This window comes from Pundamilia nyererei, unplaced genomic scaffold (assembly GCF_000239375.1).
Source record: "Pundamilia nyererei isolate P.nyererei 1_Seehausen unplaced genomic scaffold, PunNye1.0 scaffold00564, whole genome shotgun sequence".
In the NCBI taxonomy this organism is placed as follows: domain Eukaryota; kingdom Metazoa; phylum Chordata; class Actinopteri; order Cichliformes; family Cichlidae; genus Pundamilia; species Pundamilia nyererei.
Window position 1 is genome coordinate 1 of NW_005187965.1, and position 12012 is coordinate 12012.

General features: G+C 40.6%; 1 protein-coding gene across 1 annotated transcript; it reads left to right on the forward strand.

Annotated features, from left to right (window-relative positions):
• Positions 1-3651: 3651 nt before the first annotated feature.
• On the forward strand, positions 3652-11581 carry LOC102212415 (ryanodine receptor 2-like; the record flags this gene model as incomplete). Its single annotated transcript, XM_005754430.1, has 5 exons — positions 3652-3712; positions 5530-5676; positions 5788-5922; positions 11051-11207; positions 11532-11581. Coding segments are annotated over 5 exons (550 nt in total), but the record flags the coding sequence as incomplete, so codon positions are not given.
• Between the last annotated feature and the right edge of the window lie 431 nt (positions 11582-12012).

Sequence of the window (12012 nt, forward strand, 5' to 3'; positions counted from 1 at the left end):
TGGTTGAACTTTAATGAGTCAGCTGGTGAAAATGTTAAAATACGCCTGGCTGTATATGGGCACACACATAGTAAAACTATCATTGATGAATTTTTTAAAAATATATATTTTTACTCCTCCACATTTGGGGGGGCGGAGCCCGAGCGCCCCCTATGGGCCAGCCGCCACTGGATATTAGTAACTCTTATTTGGCACATAATGATCCCTATGAGTGTCACCTACTTCAAAAGGGTAGTTACACTCATCCCCCCTCCCTTTTCAAACACCTTCAATGCCTGTCTGACATGTCTTCCCAATGTGATGTTTGTGTAAAGTTTGGTCAGAGGGTTCCTTTGTAAGTGCGCATGTGACATTAGCGTACTGCCTACTGTAACCTATAATTTCCTTTAGGATCAATAAAGTATTTCTGATTCTTATTCTGATTAGAGGATGGTGATAAATTGGTGATTCAAATCTATAAAGAACATAAAAATATAACAGTAAAATGCAACATTTTTACAAACCAGGAGATTAATGCTGCAGAAAATGGTTAATACTTAGCACACCAAGTGTTAAAATAAACATTTAATTTAAAGTTAATTATTTTTTGGTCAAACTTTTAGGTCAAATTACCTTAACTCCCGAACCACTGGCACAATTGAAAAATTCAAATGGTTCCTGAAAGCATCAACTCTTTTTCAGTAAGGCTCAGGCACAGGCAGGCGCCACATCCAAATTTTGGCAAATAACAAAGAAAACAAAAGAGCAAAAAGCAAAAACAAAACTATAAAAACATGGCTGTGTGTGTGTCTTCTGTAGGGCTCCATCACACTCACTAACTCTCTCTTCTCTCAACCAACCTCCAACCGTCTTTTTGGGGTTGCTGCAACACTGTGCCAGGGATTACTGTAATGACCCTAAAATCCCTGACAAGCACAGAGTCACTGTTTTCAGGAACCATTGAAAGTCTTTCATTTGAAATGGTTCAGGACTTATGGGAGTTACAGATGTTGAAAATGTTGCAAAACACCTGTCTGAGGGTAGTGACAGGTTAGGCTGATTATTTCATTGTGAAGGGCACTGTTGGCATTGCTGTTTATTTCAAATCAAATCAAATCAAATCAAATCACTTTTATTGTCACATCACATGTGCAGGTACATTGGTACAGCACATGTGAGTGAAATTCTTGTGTGCGAGCTTCACAAGCAACAGAGTTGTGCAAAATACAATAATGTAAACAAGCAAAATACAAGAATGGCTACATCTGAAACTAATAAATATATGTACATAATATAATAGTATATGCATTTCTGGATGTGTATACTAAATATTTTTCTGTGTGTGTATGTGTGTGTGTGTGTATACACATATTTTACAAATTAAATAGAGTAAACAATGAATAGAATATATAAAATAAATAAAATAAAATATACAGAGTTGAGACATGTGCAAAACAGTGGCATTACTGTACAGTGTGGAGTGCATAATGTTGAAGTTCCAGTAGTGAAGCTGAGGTGTCTATGAAGTGTTCAGCAGTCTGATGGCCTGATGGAAGAAGCTGTCTCTCAGTCTGCTGGTACGGGACCGGATGCTGCAGAACCTCCTTCCTGATGGAAGTAGTCTGAACAGTTTATGGCTGGGGTGACTGGAGTCCTTGATGATCCTCCCCGCTTTCCTCAGGCACCGCTTCCTGTAGATGTCTTGGAGGGAGGGAAGCTCACCTCCAATTATCCGTTCAGAGCACCGCACTACTCGCTGGAGAGCTTTGCAGTTGTAGGCGGTGCTGTTGCCATACCAGGTGGTGATGCATCCAGTGAGGATGCTCTCAATGGCACAGTGATAGAAGGTCCTGAGGATGCGGGGGCTCATGCCGAATCTTTTCAGTCTCCTGAGAAAGAAGAGGCGCTGCTGCGCCTTCTTCACTGTTTTGTTTGTGTGTACTGACCACGTAAGATCCTCAGCCAGATGTACTCCAAGGAACCGGAAGCTGCTCACTCTCTCCACAGCAGCGCCGCTGATGGTGATGGGGGTGTGTACTTCTCTGCACCTCCGGAAGTCCACTATCAACTCCTTTGTCTTTGCGACGTTGAGGGTGAGATGATTGTCTTGACACCAGTGGGTCAGGGCGCTGACCTCCTCCCTGTAAGCCGTCTCATCACTGTTGGTGATAAGACCCACCACTGTAGTGTCGTCCGCAAACTTCACAACTTCACATTTCTAAGGCACAGTAGCATATTAGAGCTCTGAAATTTTAAATAGATCTAATTAAACATTTAAGTCTACTGTCCCACAACATAATAAGATGTGAAAATCAATTTAGTCTGTCAGCAGATCAAAGTAAAATTATTTTCATTGACTTTCCGTGCCAGTTACACACTCCCCTTCTTATCCCAAATAAGCACACCCTCCAAGCAGCAACTATCACACACACACCAGTCATAGAAAAAAAGTGTGTTTCAGTGTTAAATTTAGTGCAATTTGCCGTAAATTGTCTACCACAAACCTTAGTAGAGTTTAAGTTTTGGTAGAAGAGTCAAGCTGTGCTCATTAGTCTAGCATAGAAAATTTTTAAATTTCTTTTTAATTATTAGATCAGATTATTTTATTTCTATTTTTTGTAACTCCATTTAAAAATGCAGTTTGCCAGTTAGGTAATCGAATAATGATCAGTTACAGCTGACTTACAGGCCAGTCACCTGTCAGTCAAAGTGGCCATGCCCTTACCTTCCATCACTGTCCAAATGACCCACCATACAGTTGTTATGAAGTTTAAAACTGTACTGTACAGGGCAGGTTCTAGGTGTGCATTTTAATGGTATTTAGTGGAGGAATTTAAATTGTAAACTGTTGGTTACATAGCCCTTTTCTACTCTACTTCAGCATTTAAAGCTCACGTAGAGCTCAAACTTCAGAGAAGAACACAAAGGAGATTTCCTGCATCTGTCAGTCTGGCTGACAGTGACTTTAATAAAGTCATGGTTCCGTGGGGTCATCCTCTATGGGGGATTTGGATTAACCCCTGGAGAGTCTTAGGGTCGATTTGTGGCTCTAGGTCCGATAGTGTATGCATTTTTCTAAGACCCTCCAGGGGTTAATAAGAAATTTTCTGCAACAAAGAATAGCAGGTACAATTATGTAAACAGAACTGCAGTATTGTTTATCTGAACACTGAACAAGACATGATCCTGTCACATTTACATAAGTTTTCAAAGTGGGTGGCTGTAGCTCAGGTGGCAGAGCAGGTCAGCCACTAATCAGAAGGTCGGTGGTTCGATCCCAGGCTGCCTCCTAGCTGCATGCCAAATATCCTTGGGCAAGATACTAACCCCATGTTTGCCTACTGGTGGTGGTCAGAGGGCCTGGTGGCGCCAGTGTCCGGCAGCCTCGCCTCTGTCAGTGCGCCCCAGGGCAGCTGTGGCTACAATGTAGCTGCCATCACCAGTGTGTGAATGTGTGTGTGAATGACTGAATGTAGTGTAAAGTGCTTTGGGGTCCTATGGACTAGAAAAGCGCTATACAAATGCAGGCCATTTACCATACCAGGTAAAGGCGCTAAGATATCTTCAGTTCTCATAACAGAGAGCCTCTTTCATTTAAACCATTTCTGTTCACGTTTTCATCAAAACATGAAACATGTAAAAAGACTTTGTTTCTTCTCACTGTGTTCACAGGTTGAACTCTGTTGATGTCAAGTACCAGATCTGGAAGCTGGGGGTTGTGTTCACAGACAATGTAAGCAATCAGAATCACTCAGGACAGCGATGTCTGGCTCCATCATGTGGATTCCCTGCAGAAGTTCTTAACTCTTTTGTCTTTTTTGTTTATATCAGAGTAATTTCACAGGGACATTTTTAGTTTACCTCAACTTTTTTGCTAGTTCCTGTTTAAAATGTTTTAAAGTTGCTTATGGCATTTAACATCAATAGCAGTAACGGCATCATATGACCTGTTGTATCGGCCCATAACATTATAAGATAAAATTCTGGTTATTGTGTCTGGCAATTATGTCATATAAAAATATTGGGATAAATATGAAGCATTTGGCTCATCGTTTATAAAGCAGTGCTCCTACATTAATACATATTAGTATCTAATAAATTGATTTTTTAATTCAGGGAGTTACTAGTTTCATAGTTTGTCATTTTGTTTGACCTCATCAAAAGTGAGTCAAATGTATGCCTTACTGAAAAACCAGTAGTGTTTTCTTCACAGACATGTCTTGAAGTGACTTCCATGGTGCAGATATTATACTGTACTGGGTAGCACTTTATAATAATGTCACACTATTAAGCCTTACTAAGGTAATAGTAAGGTATTAGCAAGTCATATCATTACTTCTTCTTACTATGCCATTTCTAAATATAAATGTAATGGGGTGGCTGTAGCTCAGGAGGTAAAGCAGGTCATCTACTGACTATCCCCGGCTCCCTCAGTCTGCAAGCCAAATATCCTTGGGCAAGATACTAAACTCCAAATTGCTCTCCAATGCATCTATCGGAGTGTGAATGTGTGAGTATTAGATAGGAAGCACTTAAAAGTGTAGAAAAAGGTGCTTGTGTGGGTATGAATGGGTGAAAGTGGCATGTTGTATGAAGTGCTTTGAGCGCTCCAGGACAGTAGAACACCGCTACATAAGAATCAGTCCATTTACCATGACAGATGGTAAACATCTGCACACTGGCAGGGGCCCTGGTTGAGATTCATCTTTAGTTCCTGAAGGCTTTGGAAGACTGCCATGGCTGTCACATCTCTGCAGAATATCTAGGCTTAGCCAGAGGGTGGAGGGTCTCCACTTTGGTGGCCTCAGGATTTAATCTTTTGTGGTGCTTTTTCCAGATGATGTGGTTCGTTGTGGTGTTGGTGTCATCAGGTGGTGACCTCGAGTTTGCACTGCAATAGTTTGCTGCAGAGTGTGAAGCAAACCAAATCTGAGATCATGGATCTCAGCTGGAAAAGGTGGAGTGCCTACTCCACCTAAAGGACAGGTTACTGTCCCGAGTGGAGGAGTATTTCGGGGTCTCGTTCAGGAGTGGAACACAAGATGGACGGACGAATTGGGGCAGCATCCACAGTGATGTGGATAGTGTACCAATCTGTTGTGGTGAAACTGTCACTTCATTGGTCATTCTATGTTCCTACCATCACTTATCGTTACGAGTTCTAGGTAGTAACATAAAGAGTGAGGCTGCTAATATAAGTGGCAGAAATTAGTTTCCTAATTAGTTTCCTCTTTCTGAAGAGCGAGTGGGCTCTCACTTAGAGAGAGAGTGAGGTCATCCGAGAGGGACTCGGATTAGAGCTGCCGCTCCTCCACATTGAAGGTGTATAAATGTAAATGTAGCTGCTAACTGAGCAATGATCGTGATGTGTCATCCACATCTGTGTCAAGAGTCATTAATCTATTGTCTGGTAATTATAATTTGAAATGTTTTATGATGCTTTTATTTGATTTATTAGCTACACAATCAGCAGCCTGGATGTTACCTAATATGGTAAACCAGCGGCTCATTTACACTCATTGACTGAATTTCCATCTTCCGTCCTTGTAGTCCTTCCTGTATCTGGCCTGGTATATGACCATGTCCATTCTGGGTCACTATAACAACTTCTTCTTTGCTGCCCATCTACTGGACATTGCCATGGGTTTTAAGACACTGCGTACCATTCTCTCCTCAGTCACACACAATGGCAAACAGGTGAGAACACTATATGAATATTATAAAATTAAACATTTGTCAATATTGAGTGAAGCTTGTGATATTTGCCCTTGTTTGCATTACAGCAGTCTTTTCTTGCCCCTTCTCCAGCTAGTGCTAACTGTTGGCCTATTAGCAGTGGTGGTGTACCTCTACACAGTAGTGGCCTTCAACTTTTTCAGGAAGTTCTACAACAAGAGTGAAGATGGAGAACTGCCAGATATGAAGTGTGATGACATGCTGACAGTGAGTATGACATGTATTAGACTGTAGTGAACCGGAATAATAGTGCTGGGCAGATGATCAAAACGACAGATAATTTGCATCACAGCATGTGTTAAGAATCAGTCAGTTTCACAAAAAAGTTATCTAAAATGAAAGAACAGGGCTATAGAGTCGGCCTTAAAATGGAAACATTACATATATAAATACTAACTTACACCATCGAGCCCTGCTCTCAGAATCGGTCCTAATTTAACACTGTCTGTGAAACTGGATTTAATAAAAAATTGTTTAAATTGAAAGGTTGTAGAACATGTTTAGCACCATCCTGTGCCTGTTCAGAGCAGGATGTCATTAGGTTGGATGCACTTACATTAGTTTATGCTAATTTCCTAGTTTATAACTAGTGACAGAACAGTTAATTTGCTGGAAAACAAGGTGACTAAAACTAAAAGTCAGTTTGAGGGGGTCCTGTTTGTATGGGCCCTTCAGTTTGATGAGCCAGAATATAAAGAAACTCAGAAAGAGATGAGAAACAAAGTAACTGACCTCTATCAGTCTGTCTGTCATCTAGTATCATCTGTCAATCTGTCGTCTATCATAGAAGGTTACAAAGCCATGTCTAAGGCTTTTTGGGATTCCAGTGAATAATAATAACTTTATTTATGAACAAGTGAGTCTTCAGCTTAGCTTTAAAAACCTCCACAGGGCATGCCTGCCTAATCCCACAAAAATGGGGCACAAAAAGAAAAAGCACGTTCCCCGATAGTTTTTTTTTTCTGGCTCTAGGAACTTTTAAAAGGCCAGAATCCTGGGATCGGAGAGCACGGGATGGAACATAAGGGTGCAAGAGATCAGAGAGGTATGAAGGTGCCAAACCATAAAGCCTTTTAGGTGAGCAGCAGGACTTTAACATCTGCTCGAACCTGACAAGGTAGCTGATGAAGGGATTTCAGTACAGGGGTAATGTGCTCAAATTTTCCAGTTTTAGTTAAAATGCGAGCAGCTGCATTTTGCACCATCTGTAAACCTCTAAAGCTTTTCTTTGGTAGCCCAGAAAGGAGACCGTTACAATAATCGATACATGAAGACACAAATGCATGGACAAGAACCTCTGCAGTGTCGCTTGATGAAACTTGTCTGATTCTGGCTATGTTCCTTAAATGATAAAAGGCGGTCTTTGTTATCTCTTTTACATGAGACTCGAAAGAAAGCACCATGTCGAACCACACGGCCAAGTTTTTAACCTTGTCCCTGCAATTTATGACATAGTCATCAATTTTCAAGATGAAATTTTGGGACAATATTGAAATTTTTGTGGTCCAATGACCATCAACTCTGTCTTATCAATATTAAGAAGCAGGAAATTATCCGATAACCAGCCCCTAATTGCAGATAGACACGATTCTAATTTAGACACTTCAGCACAATTTCCAATGGTTAAAGGAACATAAAGCTGCAGGTCATCAGTGTAACAATAGAAGGTTACATTAAAAGAACGTAAAAGAAGACCAAGACGCAGCAGATACAGAGAAAACAGCAATGGTCCAAGTACGGAGCCCTGAGGGACCCCATGTCCCACTGCACAGGTCTCGGAGAGATCATTTTTCAAGCTAACAGTCTGAGATCTCCCAGACAGGTAGGATCTCAGCCATGATAAAACATTTCCTATAACTCCAATAAAATCCATGGTCCACAGTGTCAAACGCAGCGCTTAGATCCAACAGTAATAAAACCGAAGTGCGATCATTGTCTGCATTTACCAGCAGATCATTTACCACTTTGACTAAAGCTGTTTCTGTGGAGAGATTTGGTCTAAGCGCAGACTGAAATGCTTCAAACAGATTGTTAGTTGACAGACGCTCAGTGAACTGCTTAAAAACAACTTTTTCAAAGACCTTAGACAAAAAAGACAGATGTGAGATGGGTTTGTAGTTTGCAACCATGTCAACGTCCAGTCCAGGCTTTTTCAAGATTGGCATGACCACAGCTGATTTAAAACAGACAGGGAAGACTCCGGTCATCAATGAAGTATTTAAAAGAAACAGAATGTAGGGTCCTAATACTGACCACAGTTCCTTTATAACCCAGGCTGGTAGAGGATGCAAAGAACAGGTTGTACATCGAGCTGCTTTTGCAACCTTAGTTAATCCAGACAGAGAAATAACCGTGAAGTCAGAGAACAGTTTATCAGCACCAACAGGCAAAGCAGCTGAGTAGTCTGACGAACTGCTCGAGGAGGGAGTGATCTGATTTCTAAGTGTTTCAGCCCTGTCTCTGAGAAACATAAGAAAGTCATGAGCTGTCAAATTAGAACAGGAGAGTTGACTTACTCTCTGTAAGTTGCGACACTGTGTTGAATAAAAGTTTTGAGATATGTTCATGGCTCATGATGAGATTTGAGAAATAATTTGCTTTCGCTGCAGACATCGAACATTGAAAAAAAAGACAATGGGTCTTTCCGAGCCTGGAGAAATCAAGTCTGGAAGATCGCCAGCGACGCTCTGCTTTTCTACAATTTCTTCTCAAATTTGAGAGCTCCTCATTTAGCCAGGGCATAGGGTTCCTTTTTTTCACATTTTAACTTCTTTACAATAGCAACAGAGTCCAATAGTTCAAGAAGTGCATTATTAAAATTCACAGTCAAAATGTCCACACATAACTCTGGGAAAAATGGGGTCCAACACATCAGGCAAATGTAATTTAACTCCAAGCAATGCTTCATGGCTAATATGATGAGATGATCTGAGGGGCAGTTTCCCCTCTCAGAAGCTGGAAATTTAGCAATTCAAATATCAAATAAAATTACTGAATGGTCTAAAATAGGTAAAACACAATTTTCAGTCACTGATACATTCAGTCCATAACACAAGGTCTAGGGTGTGGCCCTTACGTGTTGGCCCAGACACAAATTGTGTGAAGTTTAGGGAATCAATTACATTCAAGAAATCCTTGACCAGGGGTTTATCCTCACAACGTAGATGTACATTAAAGTCCCCCACTATAAGGATCCTTTCATAGTAAGCGATAAAACATGTCAAGAAGTCTGAAAATTCCGAAATGAACAAGTCGTTATATTTAGGTGGACGATAGATGACTATAATTAGAACCACGGGACAGCTTAAAGTCAGGAGATGGGTGAGAGCCATTACTCATAAATGAAATAAACATAGAACACCTGTGAGGCTTCTCAGGATGACTCAAATACTTTTTTGTACCCAAAGCTAATACTGGGATGTCTGGTATGCACTGCTGCAGTTCACTTTCTTGGCTGTGGGAAGTTGCTCCCATCAAGTTTGTCTCACTAAAACTTCATTTTTTGCTGTCTGTAAAGAGCACACACTTCCATTTATGGACAGAGAGCTTTGAGTCAGTAGTTTTAGTCTCGGCAGTGTTACCCTCAGGCAGTAAGAAGATTACTTATTTTGTCCACTTCTTTTTCAGGCATCTATTACGTTTTTGGGAATAGCAACAGTGCAAGTAATATAAATAATTATATGTTACTAACCTGAGCCTTTACTGTGATTTAAGCTCAATTTAAGACTATCTTTGGGGGTTACCTTATTTGGCTCCAGGAAGTCTATCCAAAATTGGTGAGCTGGATAAGGGCATTTGGAGTATCAGAATCAGCTGATATACCAGTTTCATGATAGCGGTGCCTACCTACCTGACCTATGCAGCACAAGCATCCATTGTTTAGCCAGTTTAAAAGAGACAACTTTGTGACATAGTAAAGTCTAACCAAAGATGTGGCCATGAAACAGAAATGGAACAATTATGATGAATTTAAATGTTGGAAGTGTAAGCCATTACCTATACTTAAGCACCTGTGTCATTAATGCAGGTCAGTGTGAGTCGGGGTGAAAGATAAGTGTATCGCAAAGCCAAACATTAGACCATCTTGTCAGTGATGAGAGACATGCCAAGTACAAACAGACTCAGCTTAGATGAGAATGTTTTCTGCTGCTAAGCCATCTGAAAGAAATACTATATAAGGGCTCTATGGTATTTTCTGAGGGTAGAAGGAAGCCTTCTGTCACCCGGAAATTTCAGGACACACAAACACACACTAATCCCCTATAGTCAGCCACCCATTGCATTCCATAGAGCTCTTTTGTGTCCTATTAGGGGCTAAGTGTTGCAGCTCGGCCTGTCTGTAGTTCAAAAAGGTGACAGGCGCTTAGTAGGATGGTGAGATGCACTAATGAACGGCACTGCCCTAGCAAGATTGGTCTCCTTCCTTACAATAAGGCTTATAGTAGCAAAAAATGGTCAGATGATGCGTTCCATGTGAAAGCAGAAGTCGGAATTTCCTGAATTTTTCAGTGTCCCCTCAAGTCAGATTTCCAGCTCTGAACATCGCATCAACCAACAGCCTTAATCAGCCCAACTTAACCATCCAACATGGAGCCACTGTATATAAACATTAGTAAAACTGTAAAACCTGTAATCTGTGCTGCTACAGCTGTTTATTTATGACTCGCTACATAAGCCATATGCACAGCACCGGGCAGGTTCTGTCTGCGAATGTGCTGCGGTGCTTTTAACACAAACATTGCGCTGTGTTGTTACTGATGCATTAATAGCTCTGCCTTGCTAAGATAGAACAAAACATTTTTTTGTGGTTTCGCATTGTTTTGCAACGCCTTCATGAAGAAATCTGGATGGAAGCATATGCTCTCCTAAAAACTGAACACACCTTTCAGCATTGATTTGGTTTCCTCTGTAGTCTGGAGGATGCATCATCCAAAAAGAATTTAAAATATTTATTTGTCCAACCACAGAACATGCTTTATACTTTCCCTCGGTCCCTGGTTTAATGAGCTTTGGTCCGCAGAAGGTAGACAGCAGCGTTTCTAGATCATATTCACATGTGGCTTCTTTGTAACCTGCAGAGTTGAGGGCACTGTGAACTGCATTCACTAACAATGATTTTTCAAAATGTTACTGGACCTCTACAGCGACTAGAATCATGCCTGTTTTACTGCAAAGAGACTTACAGATGTCATGTCTTCTGATGTTTCAGAAACATTAGTGTGTTCAAGCTGTTTGTGACAGTCATGGTTCTGCCCATTAAAAACCCAATGCAAAAGATTTGACCTCTGTGACCCCTGTACCCCCCTTCCTGTGTATCTCTCTCTCTGTTCCTCAGTGTTACATGTTCCACATGTATGTGGGAGTGCGAGCAGGTGGAGGAATTGGTGACCAGATCGAGGATCCAGCTGGTGATGAGTACGAAATCTACCGGATCATCTTTGACATCACTTTCTTCTTCTTTGTCATTGTAATCCTCCTGGCTATCATCCAGGGTGAGGCATCCTACACATACATGCACACAAACAGTTTAATGGAAACACAAGCAGTTAATTAGGCAACTATTAGCCAAATGAATACATTCTAATATTGTAAAGTAGAGTAAACACCACAGGAAGTGTTTGTTTCTATTCTATAATACAGAGTGCTGATTCAAATGTATAATTATTTTGAGAGCAATCATTTCTGGTTCTGTTTGGTTTCCAATATTTTGGTTGTTCTGTTTATTTCAAATTGACTAGACTAAATAATCGCGACGTCTCTCCAAAGTGGAGTACACTTGAACACCACCTTAAACAGTTTCCTGCTTGTAAATTCAGATAAAACTGAGCTTATTGTACTTGGCCTTAAAAACTTCAATGAAACATAGTGCCTAACCAGATACGAACTCTGGGGAAAGGATATGTGCATACTAAACAAAATATAGGACTGCTTTCTTTGCACAACATCTCTAAAACTAGAAATATTCTGTCACAGAGTGACGCTGAAAAACTATTTCGTGCATTTATTACTTCTAGGCTGGACTACTGTAATTCATTATTGTCAGGATGTCCTAAAAACTCCCTGAAAAGCCTTCAGTTAATCCACAATGCTGCAGCAAGAGCACTGACAGGGACTAGATATATTGTATTTCTGCCATACTAACGTCTCTTCATTGGCTCCCTGTTAAGTTCAGAACTGAATTTAAAATCCTCCTCTTCCCATAAAAAAACGTAAACATTACTTATTATTAAACTCTGCCTATCTTCCACAGTGTGCCTTTTATCTACAATAATACAAAAAAACAAGCGCAAACCCCAA